This window comes from Dromiciops gliroides, chromosome 4 (assembly GCF_019393635.1).
Source record: "Dromiciops gliroides isolate mDroGli1 chromosome 4, mDroGli1.pri, whole genome shotgun sequence".
Taxonomy (NCBI): Eukaryota; Metazoa; Chordata; class Mammalia; order Microbiotheria; family Microbiotheriidae; genus Dromiciops; species Dromiciops gliroides.
The window spans coordinates 195,511,804-195,533,007 of NC_057864.1; the positions used below are offsets into that span (position 1 = coordinate 195,511,804).

At 44.8% G+C, this 21,204-nt stretch overlaps 1 protein-coding gene across 1 annotated transcript in view; it reads left to right on the forward strand.

Moving 5' to 3' along the window:
- Positions 1-21,204, forward strand: part of LOC122755369 (angiotensin-converting enzyme-like) — a 42,882-nt gene that overhangs the window by 9,529 nt on the left and 12,149 nt on the right. The window contains exons 10-22 of the mRNA XM_044003713.1: positions 1,379-1,477; positions 1,761-1,883; positions 2,649-2,860; positions 3,767-3,903; positions 6,955-7,113; positions 7,314-7,401; positions 10,955-11,098; positions 11,323-11,514; positions 13,434-13,531; positions 14,081-14,253; positions 16,959-17,182; positions 17,839-17,983; positions 18,323-18,421. Of these exons, the coding sequence (XP_043859648.1) occupies positions 1,379-1,477; positions 1,761-1,883; positions 2,649-2,860; positions 3,767-3,903; positions 6,955-7,113; positions 7,314-7,401; positions 10,955-11,098; positions 11,323-11,514; positions 13,434-13,531; positions 14,081-14,253; positions 16,959-17,182; positions 17,839-17,983; positions 18,323-18,421 (1,893 nt within the window). The remainder of the gene's footprint in view (positions 1-1,378; positions 1,478-1,760; positions 1,884-2,648; positions 2,861-3,766; positions 3,904-6,954; positions 7,114-7,313; positions 7,402-10,954; positions 11,099-11,322; positions 11,515-13,433; positions 13,532-14,080; positions 14,254-16,958; positions 17,183-17,838; positions 17,984-18,322; positions 18,422-21,204) is intronic.

The window sequence follows — 21,204 nt, forward strand, 5'->3', positions numbered from 1 at the left end:
TTTCCTCCCTATCCTTCCAGCCCTCCCTCCACCAGACCACTGAACGTGAAAGCAGTTAGGCCTGGATTCAAATTCTTCCTCTGTTTGTCAGCTATGGGACCCTGGGAAAATTATCGACTTTCTCTGAATCTCAGTTTTTTTGTTTGGTTGGTTTTTGTTGTTTTGGGGTTTTTTTGCAGGGCAATGAGGGTTAAGTGACTTGCCCAGGGTCACACAGCTAGTAAATGTCAAGTGTGTGAGGCTGGATTTGAACGCAGGTCCTCCTGAATCCAGGACCAGTGCTTTATCCACTGCGCCACCTAGCTGCCCCCTGAATCTCAGTTTCTTCATCTGTAAAGTGTAAATGATAATTCCTGAAGTGGCTAACTTAACAGAGTAGTTGCATGGTTTAAAGCAAATAACCTATGTAAAGAACTTGGCAGAGTTTAAAGGGTTCTACATAGTGTCCCAATAGTCTTAGGGCTATTTAAGCCATATAAATTTAAGGTTTTAAAAATGAAAGCAGGGGCAGCTAGGTGGCACAGTGGATAGAGCACCAGCCCTGGAGTCAGGAGTACCTGAGTTCAAATCCAGCCTCAGACAATTGACACTTACTAGCTGTGTGACCCTGGGCAAGTCACTTAACCCCAATTGCCTCACCAAAAATAAATAAATAAATAAAAAGAGCTGCTATAAAGATGAAAGCAGGGGGCAGCTATGTGGCACAGTGGATAAAGCACCAGCCCTGGATTCAGGAGGATCTGAGTTCAAATCCAGCCTCAGACACTTGACATTTACTAGCTGGGTGACCTTGGGCAAGTCACTTAACCCTCATTGCCCTGCAAAAAAACCCCAAAAACAACAACAAAAAAAGAAAAGATGAAAGCATTTTACAGATGGGAAAATGATAGCTCAGAGAGTTCAAGTGACTGGCCTGTGGCCACATAGCAAAGTGTCAGAGCTGAGATTCCAATCCACATGTCCCCAACTTCAAAGGCAGGGCTGTTTCTGTTATTCCCACCCTGCCTCTGCCACCTTGCTTTTTCTCTCCAAAAGTCAAACTTAATAATACTAAATAGCCACAGGTTTTTATCACATAGTACTTTGAGGTTTGCAAAGTGCTTCACAAATATCCCATCAGATCCTTATAACAGACTTGGAAGGAAGGTGCTATTATTATCCTCAATTTATAGTTGAAGAAACTGAGGTAGACAGAAGTGAAGTGACTTGCTCAGGGTCACACAGCTAGTAAGCGTCTGAGGCCAGATTTGACATCAGGTCTTCGTGAATCCAGGACCAGTGTTCCATGCACTGTGGCGCCACCTAGCCTCCTGTGTCCAGACCTCAGCCTAAACTCCTATGCCCTTGGGTAATGAATCACTTTTTTTTTTCCTTCTAGGACAAAATACCAGGGCATTTGCCCTCCCATTGCCCGGAATGAAACTCACTTTGACGCTGGGGCAAAGTTTCATGTCCCATCTGTAACACCATATATCAGGTACAGCAATCTTGCTCCATACTCTTCCTCTCCCCCCTCCTATCCTTACTGTATTTTCTAGGCCACTGAGTCCTCATTGAACCCATCCCAGGACTAAGATCTGGGAGGTAGCAGAGGATAGGGACTGGCCCAGAGTTTGAGGGAAGAAGGAGGGATGCTGAGATCCACGTTCTTCTTTCATTCACCTGGATTCCCCCTGAACCCTACCATCTTAGCCTGTGATAGACAGGAAGTGGAAGCAGAGCATGGGTACCTCCAATGATGCCAAGAAATGTGTCCACAGGTATTTTGTGAGTTTTGTCCTTCAGTTCCAGTTCCACAAAGCCCTGTGTGCTGAGGCAGGCCACACCGGGCCCCTACACCACTGTGACATCTACCAATCTCAACAGGCTGGTGCCAAACTCAGGTAGGCTTTGGCAGGGGTGTGGGAGAGTCATGGAGGGGAAGAGGGAGAATAAAGTGGACTGCATGGTACTCCATAGAAGTGGAAAGTGGGGCAGCTAGGTGGCACAGTGCATAAAGCACTGGCCCTGGATTCAGGAGGACCTGAGTTCAAATCCAGCCTCAGGCACTTGACACTTACTAGCTGTGTGACCCTGGGCAAGTCACTTAACTCTCATTGCCCTGCCAAAAAAAAAAAAAGTGGAAAGTGTAAGGGAAGATTGTGGTTTATACGTCCATTGGATCTGTAAGTAGATAGGCATAACCAGTGTAGGAAAAGGGAAGAGAAGAGGATAAGCATTTATATGGCACTTCCTAGGTGCCAGGCACTGTGGTATGCCCATTATAAATACTCTCTCATTTGATTCTCCTAACAACCTTGGGAGGTAGGTACTATTATTATCTCCATTTTACAGTTGAGGAAACTGAGGCAAACGAAGGTTTATGACTTGTCCAGGGTCACACGGCTAGTAAGGTCAGATTTGAGCTCAGGTTTTCCTGACTCAGGCCCAGCACTCTATCCCCTATGCTATTTGACTGTGCAGCAGTTACTGCACAGGTAATGGTTAACTTGACATTCTCAATTTTTTTATCCCCTAAAAGAGCCCATGTGTTTTCATAGTCTGGCTTCCATAATTAAGCAACCAGAAATGTAGAGAACCCCAATTTGAGAAACAGAGCAGATGAACTATGTTGGAGATCCCTCCTGAGCCCCTTGTGTCTCCTGTAGGGAGGTGTTGCAGGCAGGTGCTTCTCAGCACTGGAAGGATGTGCTGAAGGGGCTGACAGGCTCAGAGACCATGGATGTAGGACCTCTTCTGGAATACTTCGAGCCTCTCACCGTCTGGCTCCAGCAACAGAATCAGATCAATGGCGAGGTCCTGGGCTGGCCTGAATTTGAGTGGCGTCCACCAGTGCCAGATGGCTATCCAGAGGGCATTGGTAATGTCCACAGGGGAAAACAGAGCTAGACCCCAAATTCCTGGTGCTAGGGCTTGTTTCATTTCTAGCAAAAGCCTTGATGTTACTCCTGTCACTAGAAAGGCAGACCGTGGGTGAGATCTCCCATCCCACACACATCAGAGAACTCTATGAGCCCTTCAGAAGTGACTCTGGGATTGGAAAACATCCTACCCCCTTCTTATGCCTTGGAGCTACTTCATGAACTAAAAAAATCCCTTCAGATTCCAAGCTGATCCATAGGTTCCGAGTTCTTAATGCCCAGCCTCTGTGAGGTTAAACTATGATCTATGTTCTGATTGGCTGGGGTATTGGATTGCTTGGCTCTGCTGATCATGGGTCGAGGTTGGGTGCATCAAGATACACTCCCATTGCTTTATTGTGGGCAGCTCTTATGTCTTCTCAGTTTGGGAAAAATTCAGAGCCTGGGTGGAGGTCAGGCTTGGAGAAAAGGGAAGGGAGAAGGGAGGGGACTATTAGAAGCAGAAAGGGGAAGGGGAGAGGAAAAGGGAATCAACTAATCCATTAAATGAACATTTATTGTTTGTTATGCATGCCAGCCACCTGTGCTAAAGCACTGTGGTTTCAAAGACAAAGAAGAAATATGGAAATGGTTTACATAATTGTACATGTATAACCTGTATCTGATTGTTTATCACCTCAGGGATTGGGGAGGGGAGGGAGGGAAAGCAGGAGGGATGGGATTTGAAACTCAAAACTTTGAATAAAAATGTTAATCAAAGGTAAGGAAACAGGAAGAAACTTGATGAGAAAAGAGAGGGGGGAGAGAGATGGGAAGATAGAGAGGAGAAAAGTCTGGGGGTTGGAGAAGAAAAAAGAGGGCTACCTTGAGCCAGGTTTGTGTCTTCCCCCTCCTCCCTTCAACAGACAAGCTGGCTGATGAAGCAGAGGCTGAGAAGTTCCTTGAGGAGTATGATCGTTTGGGGCAAGTCATAACAACTGCATACGTAGAGGCCAGCTGGGCTTACAACACAAACATCACCGATGAAAATAGCAAGATTATGGTAGAGTCCCCCCACAGGCTCCTCTCCTACCAGCCCCTTCTCTGGGGCTGGCTCCTCTCTCTTCTTGACCTATATCCTGAATTTGCCTAAGAAAAAGCCTCATTCCTTTCCTCATGGTCCCTCTTCCCCTCTTTCCCTTCTATCTTTGGTACCACCCTTAATGCCTAAGAAACAGGAAGGGAAGCTGTTTGGTCTGGTGGGGGAGAGAGATATAGTGGTTGGGGCCCTCATCCTTATCTGCTTTCATAATAGGGATAAATAGAGCTACAGTAGAACATTACTAATTCAAAGTAAATAGGATCAGTATTGATCCAGTAGTGGACAGTGCCAGCCATCCAGGGGTGTTGCTGGGCGATGCTTAACAACCAATTCTCCTAAGGAAAAAAGGGGGGGGGGGAACTGTCCTTGCAACACACTTTTAAGATTAATCTATATCATTAATATTTTCTCCATCACTTTTAAGTCTAGACCATCAACAACAACAACAAAATAAATAAGCCCTGGTTTATAGCATTTGCCAATTTCTAAAGTGTAAACATTCACACTAAAAACTTAACAACTGGGGAGATGGTATTGGCTGGCTTCAGCACACTCCTGCTGTCATACAAGGACCAACTGCTCTAAGTTCTGAGGGACTTCTCCCCAGAGGGTTAGTCACCAGATGGTGAATCATTTGGTCATACCAACTCCATGAAGACTAGAGTGAGACAGAGAACATGCATGATCTATTTTGGTGGGTGATGATAGGGAAAGGGAATAGAAGACCTTTGCCAATAATATTATGGATCCTGATAATGTTTAATTAAAAAGGAAGAAGGATGAGGGTAGGGACCTGGCCTGTGATAGTTCACTGACCTGGCAAGCTCCCAGGTAGGGAAACTCTACCAGGGCAACTGTGCAACTTGCAGTGGTGTCAAACATGCAGCCCACAATATTCTTGAGTGTTGCCCAAGCCAGATTAATATATAATTGGAAAATATTTAATAAAATATAGATAAATTACATTTAAAAACCAAATCAATATTTGGTCCCTAGAGATACTTAAATATGTATTAACAACCTTCATTTCGTTTTTTAAAGGGGCAATGAGAGTTAAGTGACTTGCCCAGGGTCACACAGCTAGTAAGTGTCAAGTGTCTGAGGCTAGATTTGAACTCAGGTCCTCCTGAATCGAGGGCCAGTGCTTTATCCACTGCTCCACCTAGCTGCCCCCTACAACCTTCAACTGGCCTAGAATGTAGAGATAACTTGACCAAGGGTCACACAGTCAATGTGTCAAGAGTAGGGCTTGAATTCAGATCTTCCAGCCTCTTAATGGAGTTCTCTATGCATTTTATCACATTGACTATCTGTAGATAAAAAATCCTTTGCAATTAACCTACAAATTACTTTCATCTTGCAAAACTTAAAAAGTGCTTTACAAATACTGATAATTGTTATTTGTATGAAAATTATACTACCAAGCTGAATTTAAATGATGTATTTAAATTCAAGCAAATTAAAAATCTATTAAAATGGTTTGTTTGGGGGCAGCCAGGTGGCACAGTGGATAAAGGACCAGCCCTGGATTCAGGAGGACCTGAGTTCAAATCTGACCTCAGACACTTGACACTAGCTGTGTGACCCTGGGCAAGTCACTTAACCCTCATTGCCCCATGCCCCCCCCCCAAAAAAAAAGTTTTATTTGCCAGTATTCTGAAGCAAGTTAGAAATTATGGTCTTGGCCTTCCTTTTGTTTATTTTCCTACCCTGGATTGTGTAGAGGTTGATTTGATTTGATTTATTTTATTTTTTGTGGGTTAAGTGACTTGCCCAGGGTCACACAGCTGGTAAGTGTCAAGTATCTGAGGCCGAATTTGAACTCAGGTCTTGCTGAATCCAGGGCCAGTGCTTTATCCACTGCGCCACCTAGCTGCCCCTATAGAGGTTGATTTTAGCCCAACATGCCAAATGCTAATTACACTTATAGAGTTAACCTCCCCAGTTCTGTCTCTGTCAACACTTAACTTTCTTTTGGGTTGGCATAGAATTTGCCCAGTAAAGACCTATGCCTCATGTCCTGGAGGCTCCCTGTGTGCTCTTGGGCAAGTCATTTCTCTCTTGGTTTCACTTTCTTCCTCCAGGTTCTAGTCCAATTTCAAATGCAAAACTGTTAAATGATTCCCAAGATCCTGAACATTCAAGCTTTAGAGACGGTACCAGATTAGATTAGGCAGTCCTTACAGTTAGTTGCTTTCATCTGTACCACAAATGATTTATGTGTTGTTGCCTGAAATTCCAAGTTCTTTATAAATTAGGATAGGTAATAAGGCCCTGTGGATGAAAATTTGGCTTCAAAGCCAGAAAGAATCCATGTTCAAGATGTGCCTCTGATGCATGCTGACTGTGTGATCCTGGGTAAGAACCTTAACTTCCCAGTGCTCTAAACCAGGGCTTCTTAAACTTTTGTTCTACTTGCAACCCCTTTTTGCCCAAGAAATTTTTATACAACCCCAGGTATATAGGTATATCAAATAGGTTTGTACATATAACTTTTTACTGTTGCCAAATTATTCATGACCCTCATATTCAGTTACACAACCCCATATGGGGTGGTGACCCACAGTTTTAAGAAGCTTGGCTCTAAGTAATGATCTAAGATTCTAAGTTTCAGAGAATGTTCTGACCTACATTGGTAATGGGGAGTTTCCTTACCTGAGAAGTTCCTGTGAATCAGTGAAATCATAGATGCAGATTTAGAATTGGAAGAAATCTTAGAGGTCCTCTAGTCCAAACCCCTCAATTTTATAGTTAAGGAAACTAAATTCCACAGAGGTTCTAAGGTCACAAATAAGGTAGTGAGCAGCAGAATCAAGATTCATACCTAAGTCCCCAGACTCCCCATTCAGTGTCTCATATGGTACAGCGTCCATAAGCTTTGAACAAATGAAGGTAGCAAATTTGCTGATATGTTCCTAGAGATGGGAATGAATTGTAGGACCTGAGACTTCTTTGCCTTTTGTGGACTGGATCATTGGGATGGCTTAGAACCTTATGATTCTGTCCTCCTAGTTGGAAAAAAACCTGGAGTTGTCTTCTCACACACTAAAATATGGCACCGGTGCCCGTCAGTTTGACACCAGCAATTTCCAGCAGTCATCAGTGAAGCGGCAACTGGAAAAGCTTCAGGATCTGGGTCGGGCAGCCCTGTCCCCTACGGATTTGGATAAGGTATGATTATAGCTAAAGATAAGGGGGCCCCTATTGGTTGGAAGACTCACAAAAGAGAACAACAGATTATGAGGGAGGAAGAGTTGTCTCGGGAGATAAGAGCTGAAAAGGGTTAAAGGTCTCAAAAAGGAAGAGGCAGTACCATGGCACTTCCTAAGTAATACCATTGCCAACCCCCACCCTCTTGCTTCTTCTCCTAGTACAATAAGATACTGATACAGATGGAATCAGCTTACAGTACAGCCAAAGTGTGCCAGCAAAGTGGTTCTTGTCTTCCCCTGGAGCCTGGTGAGTAAGGATGTGTATTTCTTTTTTGTTTTTTTTTTTCATTTTCTTTCTTTCTTTCTTCTTCTTCTTTTTTTTGCAGGGCAATGAGGGTTAAGTGACTTGCCCAGGGTCACCTAGCTAGTAAGTGTCAAGTGTCTGAGGCTGGATTTGAACTCAGCTCCTCCTGAATCCAGGGCTGGTGCTTTATTCACTGTGCCACCTAGCTGCCCTCTAGGATGTGTATTTCTTAAAGAAACTGGGGTGAAAGTGGTGAGGAGGAACAGGTGAGGCTAGCTTTGGTGGGGTTAGAGTCATGAGACCCCTTCCCTTATTTTACTCATCAGGTTCTGAAATTTGGTTCTCCTCTCCCTTAGTTTTGTATAGTGGAAAGTGTGCTGGGCTTGTGTTGGAGTGCCTGACTCTTATACTTGTGAGCAGGGTGACCTTGAACAAGTCACTTGAGCCCAAGTCTTCGGTAAAATGGGGGTAACGATCCTTGCACCAAGTTGTCAAGAGGAAAGTGTTTTGTAAACTCTAAGGCATTCCTTTGAGATCTTTGTCCCTGGTCCTTTTCCTGACTACATCACTAAGGCTAGAGTCTACCTCACTTTTTTTTTCTTTTTTTTGTGGGGCAGTGAGGGTTAAGTGACTTGCCGAGGGTCACACAACTAGTGTCAAGTGTCTGAGGCTGGATTTGAACTCAGGTCCTCCTGAATCCAGGGCCGGTACTTTATGCATTGTGCCACATAGCTGTCCCCCTACCTCACCTTTTGCCTTGATTCATCACCTTTCCTTGGATCTAAACCATTGCTTTATTCCCACCCTCAGTATTCAGATATTCTCAGCTTATTGGGTTTTCTATTAAGACTTCACTGTCTATTCCTGTAGAACATACAACTTGTTTGTGTTTGGCTCAGCTCATTTCTCCCCCTTTCTCCTTGCTTCCAAACAAGTCTTCTACTCTCTGTGTCTCGTAGCTCTTTTCTCCTTCACTCCTTCTATCCTTGCAGAAGCATACCAGTTCTCATCAGCTCTAGTAATTGGGCTCTTAATAATAATAATAATAATAACAAGAACAATAATAATAATAGTTAGCATTCACATAATGCTTTAAGACTTGCAAAGTGCTTTTACAACTATAATCTCATTTTACCTTCACCACAACCTTGGGGGGTAGGTGCTATTATTACTCACATTTTGCAGATGAGAAAACTAAAGCAGACAGAGGTTAAATGATTTGTCCAGGCTCAAAGAGTTAGTATCTGAGGCTAGATTTGAAATCAGAACTTCCTGACTCTAGGCCCAGGGCTCTGTCCACTGCACTATCTACCTGCTTTTCTTAGCATTCCATATTCCCAAAAGATTTTTCCCATCTACTTTTTTCTTGGCAGGGGAGTCAGGGCAATGAGGGTTAAGTGACTTACCCAGGATCACACAGGTAGTAAGTGTCAAGTGTCTGAGGTCAGATTTGGACTCAGGTCCTCCTGAATCCAGGGCTGGTGCTTTATCCACTGCACCACCTAGCTGCCCCCCCCCCCATCCACTTCTTATTGTAAACTCCATTCAATCCCTCTTCTTCCAGGAAGCTTCCATGGATTTCTGAATTTGGGGAGACATTCTTCCCTATTCCATCCTTGTCCATAGTGGCTCAGTTTCTCCATCAGAATAAGAGTGAATAGGAATAGGAATGAGAGGGAAAAGAAAATAAACACAGAAGACAAAAAATTCCTCTTCCTCACCCTCCTCTACTTTGGGTGAGGCTAGGCATGTGAGTGTGTATGTTTGTGCGCAGGAGTAGGTACACACGTGTGCATGTGTATGTGTGTTTATGTGTGCATGTATGTGTGTGTGTGTTCACAGGATAGAATGTATGAAAAAGAGAATAACAGGGGCAGCTAGGTGGTGCAGTGGATAAAGCACTGGCCCTGGATTCCAGAGGACCCGAGTTCAAATCCAGATTCAGACACTTGAACTAGCTGCATGACTCTGGGCAAGTCACTTAACCCTCATTGCCTAGCCAAAAAAAAAAAAAGAAAGAAAGAAAATAACATCCCAGAAGTTGTGAATCAATGATCCCACCGTATTTGCCATTGATCATGCCCCCATTTTGAGTGTTTTATCCCATCTGAGCTAGCAAAAGGATGTGGAAAATCTGGAGAAGGTGCAGAAAAGGAAGATTAAGATCAAAAGATAGCAACTGGGTCCTATGGGGAAAAGCTTCTTGTTATAATAAGAACAGCTCACATCTCACCTACACTTTCTTTCTTTCATTCTTTTTATTCTTTTTCTTTTTCTTTTTTTTTTTGGTGAGGCAATTGGGGTTAAGTGACTTGCCCAGGGTCCCACAGCTAGTAAGTGTTAAGTGTCTGAGGTCGAATTTGAACTCAGGTCCTCCTGACTCCAGGGCCAGTGCTCTATCCACTGCGCCACCTAGCTGCCCCTTCTCACCTACACTTTCAAGTTTTCAAAGCACCTTACTTATTGCAACCCTTCAAGGTGTATGGCATAAATAGGAAGGAAGGAAGGAAGGAAGGAAGGAAGGAAGGAAGGAAGGAAGGAAGGAAGGAAGGAAGGAAGGAAGGAAGGAAGGAAGGAAGGAAGGAAGGAAGGAAGGAAGGAAGGAAGGAAGGAAGGAAGGAAGGAAGGAAGGAAGGAAGGAAGGAAGGAAGGAAGGAAGGAAGGAGGGAGGGAGGGAGGGAGGGAAGGAGGGAGGGAGGGAGGGAAGGGAGGGAGGGAGGGAAGGGAGGGAAGGGAGGGAGGGAGGGAGGGAGGGAAGAAAGGAAAGAAAGAAAGAAGGAAGGAAACAAGCATTTATTAATCATCTACTATGTGCCAGGCACTGTGCTAAGTGCTTTGCAGATATCTCATTTGATCCTCACAGCAACCCAGGGAGGTAGGTGCTATTTTGATCACTGGGGAAACAGAGGCAGACAGACCTTAAGTGATTTATCCAAAGTCACACAGCCAGTAAGTGTCTGAGGCTAGATCTGGACTCAAGTCTTCCTGAATCCAGGCCCCATGCTCTATCTCTTGTGGTTCCATGACTTCCAGTAACAGTCTGCTCAGACTTCTATTCAGTTGTAGCTTTAGGTTTTTCCAGCAACCTTCACAGCTATCCTATTTGGATCTCCCAGTGCTATGAGGGTAGCACTTGGCTCAATATCCCCATTTTACAGATGAGGAAAATCTCATCAAGGTGAAATAAATGTCTGACCTGAGATAATGCAGTGAATTAATGGAAAAGCCAGGGCTAAAATCCATTGCCCCACATTGCCTCTCCATTTGATTCCTACATGACCCCATTAAGGTCCCTTCCAGCTCTGGGATCATGTGTGTGTGTGTGTGTGTGTGTGTGTGTGTGTGTGTGTGTACATACTTGGGGGCCTCATGTTCAATTTTTTTTTTTTTGGTGAGGCAATTGGGGTTCAGTGACTTGCCCAGGGTCACACAGCTAGTAAGTGTCAAGTGTCTGAGGCTGGATTTGAACTCAGGTCTTCCTGAATCCAGGGCTGGTACTCTATCCACCGCACCACCTAGCTGCCCCTTATGTTCAATTTATATTCAATGCACTCAGATTTGACGGAGTTGATGGCCTCATCTCGGGACTATGACAACCTGCTGTGGGCGTGGCAGGGCTGGAGGGATGCAGCAGGACGAGCTATCCTTCCCAACTTCCAGGAGTATGTGGAGCTCAGTAACAAGGCTGCCCAGCTCAATGGTGAGTGCCCCCCCCCCGCCCCATTCTCCTTGTCTTGCCTGTTCTCCTGGTCTCAGGACTTCCCTGGGAACACACAGGCCTTCCAGTTTATGCTCTGAGACCCTGACTTTGGGGGAGGAATGAAGACTTGGGGACAGGTCCCAAGAGTGTGATGAACTGGGAGCAGACGCTGGGTGATCAGGGGAACCTGGAAGAGCTGGGTCTCAGTCTCACCTGTACTCCAGGCTATGCTGATGCTGGAGCTTCCTGGAGAGCCCAGTATGAAACACCTTCCCTGGAGCAGGACCTGGAGAAAATCTACCTGGAACTGCAGCCGCTCTACCTGAACCTCCATGCCTACATCCGCCGTGCCCTATACCGCCACTATGGAGCCAACCACATCAATCTTCAAGGGCCCATTCCTGCTCATCTATTAGGTGAGAGGAAAGGAAGGACCAAAGTCAAGGGCTAGTGGCAGGGAGGGGAGGGTGAAATCTTGCTGGTAGAGGTGGGCCTGGGGGATATGGGGTAGGGCTAGGTGATAGAAGAAGGGCCTGGGGCTGGGGGTGAGCAACAGGCAGAACAGGACCAGAGAGATATGAGGGGCCTCAGATGAGGGTGCAAGAATAAGCATTAGAGTAGATGGTGGGGGAGTGTGGGTGGAGGCAGCAGAGAGGAGAGAGGCTTCCATAGGAAAGAAGTGTGGGCTCTTGTAAGTAAGAAGGCTTGAGACTACAGCTTCTATTGCCAAGGCCCCTGTATCACTGGTGGCCCCTATAAACCCTACTTAAAATGTTGTTAAAGGCATAACATTATACATACATACTATGTATGTATGTATATGTATATTTACACACATACATGAATACATATGTATATACACATATGTACATGTGATTACAAAGGAAACCAATTATATTGCAATACAGTTAGCATAATACTTTTTTAAAAGGTTCATGGACCCCATATCAAGAACCCCAAACAGATCAAGATGTGTGTGTGTGTCCATGTAACTTTAAATGGGTTTGAGTGCTGGCTGTGACAGGGTCATAGCTCATAACTATGACCTTGGCCAATGCATTTAACCTTGTGGAGCCTCAGTTTACTCATCTCTAAAATGGGGATGATAACACTCCCCAGAATCATAAACCCTAAAGCACAATAGATGGGGTAAGGAGGGGCAGTTCCCAGAAAGCCTGTCTTCTCCCTTGTTTAGTCTGACTTTGTTTTTCTCTTAGTTACCAATCTCTTCTCTCTTGTTCAATAATCTTTGGCATCAGGTCACATGTTCTCCTTTGTTATCCAAATCCCAGAACCATCTCAACTCTCCCAGAGAATTGGCCCCACCACCTATGTGCTCATAGCCACAGCTAGCTACTTTCTAGTTGTGTTGAGATGAGATACAAGTCACATGAACATAGGAAATTTCACAAAGTAAGGGATAAGTAGATGCTGTTCTCATGATATTCAGAAGGTCCAGGGGCCTTGGCAATTATGCCTGGGACTGTGGAGAAGGCAATACCCCACATATTATTAGTAGTATTAATCATCATCATCAATATATAATCATTCTTAATATTTTAATTGTTATTAATATGTCATACTTATGCAGTGATTTAAAGTTTACAAAGTACTTTCCTCATGAAAACACTGGGGGTGGGGTTAACATTAATATTCTTATCAAATAAGGACACAGCTAGTGAGTGCTAGAAACAGCACAAACCCCCCTGACTTTATGTCTAATCTCTCTCTCTATCTCTTTTTCTAGAATTTGAATGGGGAGGGGGCAGGGCAATAAGGGTTAAGTGACTTGCCCAGGGTCACCCAGCTAGTAAGTGTCAAGTGCCTGAGGCCGGATCCGACCTCAGACACTTGACACTTACTAGCTGGGTGACCCTGGGCAAGTCACTTAACTCTCATTGCCCCGCAAAAACCAACCAACCAAACAACAACAAAAAAAACTTTAAAAAAAAAATTCATGTCTAACTCTTTTCTCTTTCATTTTAGCATTTGAGTTTTTGATTGGTTTTATTCTTTTGCTATTTATAAGGTTTTTAAATTATTATCAATACCATTTTTTTTACTTCACCATCATTTCTGAATATATCCCAAAGCCCTCTTTTATCAAGAGCCATCTCTTGTAATAAAGATAAAAAGGGGGAAAAACCCAACACATCAACCCTGTCTGACAATATTCAATATTCCACCTCCATAATCCTACACCTCTGCAAAGGAGAGAGGGAGCCAGCACTCTTTCTGAACTTATTCCACGATACTTCTCTCCTTTTGGGTAGGGAAAGGTATCTATGTTTAACCTTTTTCTCTTTTTTTCCTTTTCCTTTGAACCTTTCTCCAGGCAACATGTGGGCTCAGAGCTGGTCCAACATCTATGAGCTGGTGGTTCCTTTCCCTTCTGCCCATCGGGTGGATGCCACTCCAGCTATGAAAAGCCAGGTCAGTGATCCATCTGCCCAGCTCTCTGCTCCTTACACAGTTCTTCCTCCCCCAGTCTTGTACCTTCTTCTGTTCCTCCATTCTTGATTCCATTATCCTCAGTGAGCAGGAGGAGAAGGATACAATAGGGATGAAAGGAGTTCTCTACTGCTTAGAGGGGTCCTTTCCCACACCACACCCCTCCCACTTCCCTGCACGCTATACTTTTTTTTTTTTTTGCAGGGCAGTGAGGGTTAAGTGACTTGCCCAGGGTCACACAGTTAGTAAGTGTCAAATGTCTGAGGCAGACATTGAACTCAGACATTTGAACTCAGGTCCTCCTGAATCCAGGGCTGGTGCTTTATCCATTGTGCCACTTAGCTGCCCCTGTACCCTATACTTTGTCCCTTGGCCAGTCCTCTGTATTGGCAGTGCCCTGTGACCATGGGCAAGCCTCTTCCCTTCTCTGGGACTCAGTTTACTTATGAGGGTGTTGAACTTTGACAACCACTGAAGTACCTTCCAGTTTTCCAGCTCTGATCCTAGGTTACTTTGGTCTTTTGCCTTCAGGGATGGACCGCCCGGAAGATGTTTGAGGAGGCAGATAAATTCTTTCAGTCCCTGGGTCTGTTGCCCCTGCCCCCTGAGTTCTGGGACAAGTCAATGTTGGAGAAGCCAAATGATGGGCGAGAAGTAGTGTGCCATGCTTCTGCTTGGGATTTCTACAATGGCAAGGACTTCAGGTGGGGCAAAAAGGGGTGGTATCCCTTCAGGTCCCTTTGGAGAAGGAGAAAGGAGCCCAGGGAAAGTAGTGACATTTCCCCCACCCCCATCCTTCCATCAAGAATAAGGAGAAAATCTGGCTGGCTAACACTGATGGTTAGGACACCATGTTGATGATCAGCATGTAGGGCAGGTAGGGAACAAGCATTTATTAAGTGCCTACTGTGTGCCTGGAACCGTGCTAAAGACTTTACAAATGTCTCATTTGACATTCACAACAACCCTGGGAAGTAGGTGCTATTATGATTCTCATTTCATAGTTGAAGAAATGGAAACAAACAGAATTAGTTAAGTGACTTGACCACGGTCACCCGGACAATAAGTATTTGAGGCTGGATTTGAACTCAGACTTTCTTGACTCTAGGTCCTTCTGACTCTACCACGCCAATAGTTGGCATCACACCAGTCCAGGGCTACAAACAACATTTCTTACTGTTCTTGGTCTAGGCCAGCTTCATCACAAATACATGCCACCCTTCATAAAAAGTTTTTCATAAAAAGAGTGTGGCACCTGGAACAAAGATCCAACCAACCATGAATTTAAAATACACAATATATGTGCATATATGTACACATTCACACACACACACACACACACACAAGATAGCAGCACATCTCACTTGGGATGAGCAGGAAGAAAGACCCTGGTGAATGAACAGAAAATTTTAAAAAGGAAGGCTTGTGGTTACTCTCTTGAGCCCACGACTGCAAAGGCATGAGGACTATAGCCTCAAAAAAATGGAGGAGGGTAGATTGGGGATGCTGCAAGCTATTTAATATATGGGATTTCAGAGCTAGAAAAAACCCTATGACATTTATGAGAGTACAGTCCTCTCATTTTGCTGAGGTCACACAGGTAATAGGTACCAAAAGTGTGATAGGCCCAATATCTACCAGGGTTCCCCCTCCAACATGGGTTAGGCTTGGGTTTTTTCCCTAAAAATCAACAAAGCTACCCTCCCCCCAACTTGATTGGCCTAGGAGGCCAAGTCTTTCTGGTTACCTGAGGGTATAGAAAGGGCCCTGACTTAACTTAGTGTTCTTAACCTACTAGGAAACCATGTCAGTGTAGAGTCTACCAGGAAACCGTGTCAAGGGAGAAGGTGCCTGATCCTTCCCCTACCTCCCCCTTACCAATTCTCTCTCCCAGACAATCAAGTCCCAGGCATAGATTTTTTTTTTTTTTTTAGTGAGGCAATTGGGGTTAAGTGACTTGCCCAGGGTCACACAGCTATTAAGTGTTAAGTGTCTGAGGCCGGATTTGAACTCAGGTACTCCTGACTCTAGGGCTGGTGCTCTATCCACTGCGCCACCTAGCCGCCCCCAGGCATAGCTTTTTTAAGGAAAACCCAGTTTAACCCATGTTGGATATGGAGGAAGGGAGAACCATGTATTTATAGACACCTAGGTAATGCAGTGGATAGAGCACTAAGCCTGGAGGTAGGAAGACCAGAATTCAAATGCAGCCTCAGCTAGCTGTATGGCCCTGGACAGGTTACAACTTGTCACTTAACCTGCCTCCATATCATCTACTATAAAATTAGTATCATAATAATACCTAACTGCCAGTTTATTCTGAAGACCAAATGGAAAGTACTTGGCATATAGTAGGTACTTAACAAATGCTTGTTTCCTTCCTATCACAACCAGGATTCAAAGCCTTGAGTCTAAAGCTCCCTTGTTTGTTTTGTTTTTAATTTTACCTCTTTCTGATAATGCATGTAGTTTTCAGAATTTTTCAGAGGGTTAGAGCAGGGCTCTTTGTGCACCCTTGGGGAATCAGGAGAGAAGATAAATAGAAACTTAGCTTCCCTGTGCCAAGTTGCATTACTCTTTCTCTCTCTCCTGAGGATAGTAACTAAGGAGAAATAGAGATTGTAACACTGAAACAAGAGGGATTCAAGGAAAAATTGGACTTGGTTCCCAGAGGAGGGTCAGCTGATCTCAAGGAGAAGGGAGTAAATAATATTCTAACTTGGGTGGCTTAAAGCAGGGGTGTCAAACATCAGCCTGCAAGTAGGGCCTCAACCAAGTTAAAATGTAACTGAGAAATATTTAACAAAGTAAATAAAAATATAATAGGACATAGATAATGTTAGCATGTGGTTTTCTAAGTCAAGATGCCTATGGTCAAGGGATCCTTATGTACAATTTAGTGACCCCCATTTCTATTTGAATTTAACATTACTAACACAAAGGAGTTCATTCATTCCAGCTCCACACAAGCCTCTTATAATGTCTTGCCTAGGCACTGTGAAGGGAGACTAAGGGTGTGACACTGCTCATCCTCTCGGAGAATTCAGTCATGTCGTTCTTCAATTATTTCATAACTCTGTTATTTGTATGACAGTTGAAGAATAATATCAGTACCAAGGTGTTTATCAAGAGAGCAAATATAGTGAGAGCAGGCAGGGGACTAGATAACCTCTTTACATGATTCCAACCCCAGAATTCTCACTCTCATACCCTTTCATTTTCTCCCCATGCTGTCTAACCATGTCATATTTCTGGTTATAGCAGCAAAGAAGAGAAAGGTCCTTTCCACGTACAGTCTAACCAGTAGACTTTGTTGACCTGTCAATCTGTCCCTCTTCCCAGCTTTTCCTGCCTAGCGAGCCCTCATCCTCCTTGACCCCCATTCCTCTTCTTTCTCTTTTGCACCCAGGATCAAACAGTGCACAACGGTGAACATGGAGGACCTCATCACCACCCACCATGAGATGGGCCACGTGCAGTATTTCATGCAATACAAGGACCAGCCTCTGGCCTTCCGAGATGGTGCCAACCCAGGTTTCCATGAGGCCATCGGAGATGTGCTGGCACTCTCTGTCTCCACCCCCAAGCACTTACACAGTATTGGTCTACTGGATAATGAGGGCGAGGGCTATGGTAAGCTAGAGGGTGGAATGAAAAGTCAAATATTAGGGAGAGACTTGGAGCCCAGGTTCAGGGGTGGAAGCAAATATTGGATGAATGTAGGGAGCAAAATTGGGACAGGGATTAGGCAAGATCAGAAGCTGCCTGTGCAGTAACGGATGAAGAGAGATACTTTTAAAAATTATTATTTTTATTTTTGTGGGGCATTGAGGGTTAAGTGACTTGCCCAGGGTCACACAGCTAGTGTCAAGTGCCTGAGGCTGGATTTGAATTCAGGTCCTTCTGAATCCAGGGCCAGTGCCTTATCCACCATGCCTCCTAGCTGCCCTGAGAGAGATACTTTTCAGTGTCCTCTTTTGGAAATGTACATTTTTAATACCAAAAAATCCCATTCTTGACAAATGTAGGAATTCACAATATGTAAGTCAAACCACACACGTTAACAGCAAAAGCTCAAAGCCTTCAGAAAATAGTGACAATTTAAAAAGTGTTTAAATTAAAAAAAAAAGAAAGAAAGAAAACAGTGACAATTTCCAAACCTTGCCCAGAGAGCACAAATTCCTGGTTCCAGTTCTGTTGGGAGGAAGGCCATTGAAAAGGAAGTGGAGATACCAAAAACGGAGCGGGAGAAGGGGTCCTTAACTGATTCCCTGTGTCCTCTTTGCCAGAGAGTGAGATCAACTATCTGATGAGTGTTGCACTGGACAAGGTCGCCTTCCTCCCTTTTGGTTACCTCATTGACCAGTGGCGGTGGCGGGTGTTTGATGGGAGCATCGACAAGAAAGACTATAACCAGGAATGGTGGAACCTCAGGTCTGCATGGGCAAGGCTCTCTGGCTACTTATGGGTGTAGGGGGTATGTGAGAGGAAGTCAAGGTTCAGGGACAGAAAACCCCTGGGATCAGGTATCCCCAGAGGCTGGGACCTGGGCAGCCTTGTGTCAGGTTCATGAAGGACCCAGGGCAATCCTGGGTGGTAGGTGCGGGATCTCAGAAGTACAGAGATGCACCCCTAAACCAGCAGCACCAGTCACCTTTCACCATATATACATAAGTATACACACACACTTAAAAACTCACACACCTTATTTACCAAGGCAACAAGATGGTACCCATTCCTGCCCTCCCTACAACTCTTTTTTCCTTTTCTTAGGCTTAAGTACCAGGGTCTGTGTCCACCAGTGCCCAGGACGCAAGAGGACTTTGACCCAGGTGCCAAGTTCCACATACCTGCAAATGTGCCCTATCTCAGGTAAAGAAAGGATGAGGGGTGTGGGAATTTATTGTGATTTGGGGACCCTACCTTTGGGCTGACATTAAAAAGCCTTAGGTGGGCTGGTGCCCCTCCCCCTACACTTCAGGGGCCAAGCTGAGAAGCCTCTTGGGCCTTGGAGAAAAGCCCCAGCTCCCTCCGCCCTGAGGGGATCTACCCCAGAGATCCTGGGCACGGCTGTGTGGAGGTCCCTGGCGCTCAGCAGGGGGCACAGCCCCTCCAGCCCTGGGTGTGGTATGCAAGGTTCACTTGAGCCCCTGGGCTGTGGCGCTAAGAGGCCAGAGAATTAGCTTGGCATGTGCAGGGGTGTGGGAAGCCCAAGGTTTGAGGGGAGAGAAGGGATAGCCTGGGAGGCAGAGACGCTGGGGGGTCGTGATGGTAAAGAAAGGTGGGTCTTCGCTATGGTAGTGAGAGAGAAGTTAAAGAGTGAAAGGGAGAGGACTGAGAAGGTAGTCATGAAGGGACAGAAAGAGGCTAGAGAAGGAGCTAGCGAGAAGGTAGAGACACCAGAGGAAGGAGGATGCTAAGGGGCTTTTCAGGGGGTTGACAAAGTGAAGGGGACTTGGAGTTAGAAGAGAGAAGCGGAGCATTGAAAGCGAGACAGAGGAGCTGGAGTGAAGGGAAAAAAGAGTTAAAGAGTAAGAGTGAGGGAAGGTAGTGAAAGACAGGACGGGAAGGAGAAAGTGCAAGACTGGGAAAGTTGGAGAAGACTGAAGGCAAACCGGTCTGAGCAAGGCATGGCTCCAGGCCACAGGGGCAGTGGCCAGCATACCCTCTAGTGAGAGGCAGCAACAGCCCTTATTATATTAAAAGCAGTTGGGTGTACAACTTTGCATTTCTTTACCCTTATCTCTTACATTTATTCTTATAAATAAACCCTGCTTTGATTATTTAATTAAAAGAGGTGTTTGTTTATCAATTGGGAAGAGCAATGTGGAAAATTTTAAATGGCCCTAACAGACTGGCTTAGGAAATTAATAGCAGTCAGATAGCCAGCCAGTCAAAAGTCCACAGATTAGGCCCCAAGTTAAGTTAAAATATTTCTTACATTTGAATGGTGACCCAGATGGGACTTATGGCCCAATTATAATTTTTCTAAAGTTATAATTTTTCTTATAGATAAAATTTTTCATATAGCCCACAGTTATAAAATTTTTCAGATTAGTAGTTAGCAAGTTTTTACAGGGGCACCTGGGAAAAGAAGGGAACCAGTGAGAGGAGTTAATGGGGAGAAGCTAATGGAAATGAGTGTGTGTAAAAAGAGATGACAGTGCTCACACAATCAACAAGCACATATTAGGTTCCTACTGTATACCAAGCACTGTGATAGGTGCTAAAAATATAAAAGCTAGACTGACAGTTTCTGCCCTGGAGGAACTTATATTCTACTAGGGGGATACAACACATATTGGGGAGCAACTATCAAAAAAGATAGGTTTGGTCCAGTCCAGGGATTCTTAATCTTTTTTTTTTTTTTTGATGGGGCAATGAGGGTGAAATGACTTGCCCAAGGTCACACAGCTAATAAGTGTCACTTGTCTGAGGCTGGATTTGAACTCAGGTCCTCCTGAATTCAGGGCAGGTGCTTTATCCACTGCATCACCTAGCTGCCCCTCTTAGTCTTTTTTTGTATCATGGATCCCTTTGGCAATAGATTGCAGCAGCAATGGTAATATTCATTAAACTGTTGTTCCCATTTTCTCCTGGTCCCTGGTCTCTTGATGAGGTTTCCAGTGCTCTGAGGAGTATATAGCCAGGCCCCATATGCCTGCACAGTGGTGCAGGGGGTGCTATATCTGTCCCCCTGCTTCGGTTGTGATGGGCCAGGGCTGGGATCTGACTTTAAGTCCCTGATTACTGGAGTTTGTGTTGACCTGAAACTACCTATGTCAGGGCATTGGCAGGTTTTAGGGCCATTTTCTAGAGCTGGAGCCCATCTCCTTGGCGTGGATCCTTTCCCCACCTTTGCCAACTGCTATCTCTTCATTAGATATCCCTGATTGACATCCCTAGTGGGACCTCTTTCCCCACCTCTGCTGGTTTCTGGCTGTCTTTTCTTTTTGTGCAGATTTGAGCTGGAGAAAGGGGCTTGCTTCTGTTTTGTTTTCAGTTTCCTTTATCATTGGGCTACATGGAGTCCTTTTTAGATGTATTCTGGTTGAATGCTTGAGGCTTCTCTACATTCACATCCTCATCTTAACTGGAAGCCTTTGGTTATAAGCTTGCATTTTCTTCTACTAAATGTGTAAGGGGGGACTTGATTTCCCCCTGCTCAGTAGATATAATAACAGAATTCATGGAGTGCTATGTGTTAACAAGGTGCTGACTGCTAGTAAGTCCTTTTATGAGGTGTGAACAGGTCCCTTGAGTGGATTAAAGGGAACACCCTCATTGCCTGAGCAAACAAATTAGTCATGTATCTTTGGGGACTTAAAATAGCTAAGAGCTGGGAAGTTAATGGAAGTGATGGCTCTGGAGTACTTAGTGGAGAAGACTCCTGAAAGAAAAGGGGAGAGCAGATTTCTCTCTTCTCCCCCTCCCCCGTTAGCCATGGTATCTAGCAAGAGAGCAAGAGATACCTGATCCAGCAGTTCTAGAATTCTTTTGGTTGGAGAGAATTCAAGGTACATTAGGAAGCAGACACACATTCCAGACAGACATGGGTACAGAAAGGGTGTTACGCAAGGGAGGAAGCAGCTTCAGAGACTGAGACTTCTGGCAGCAAAGAGAGCCAGCTATGGAGATGAGCAGACCCTGGAAAT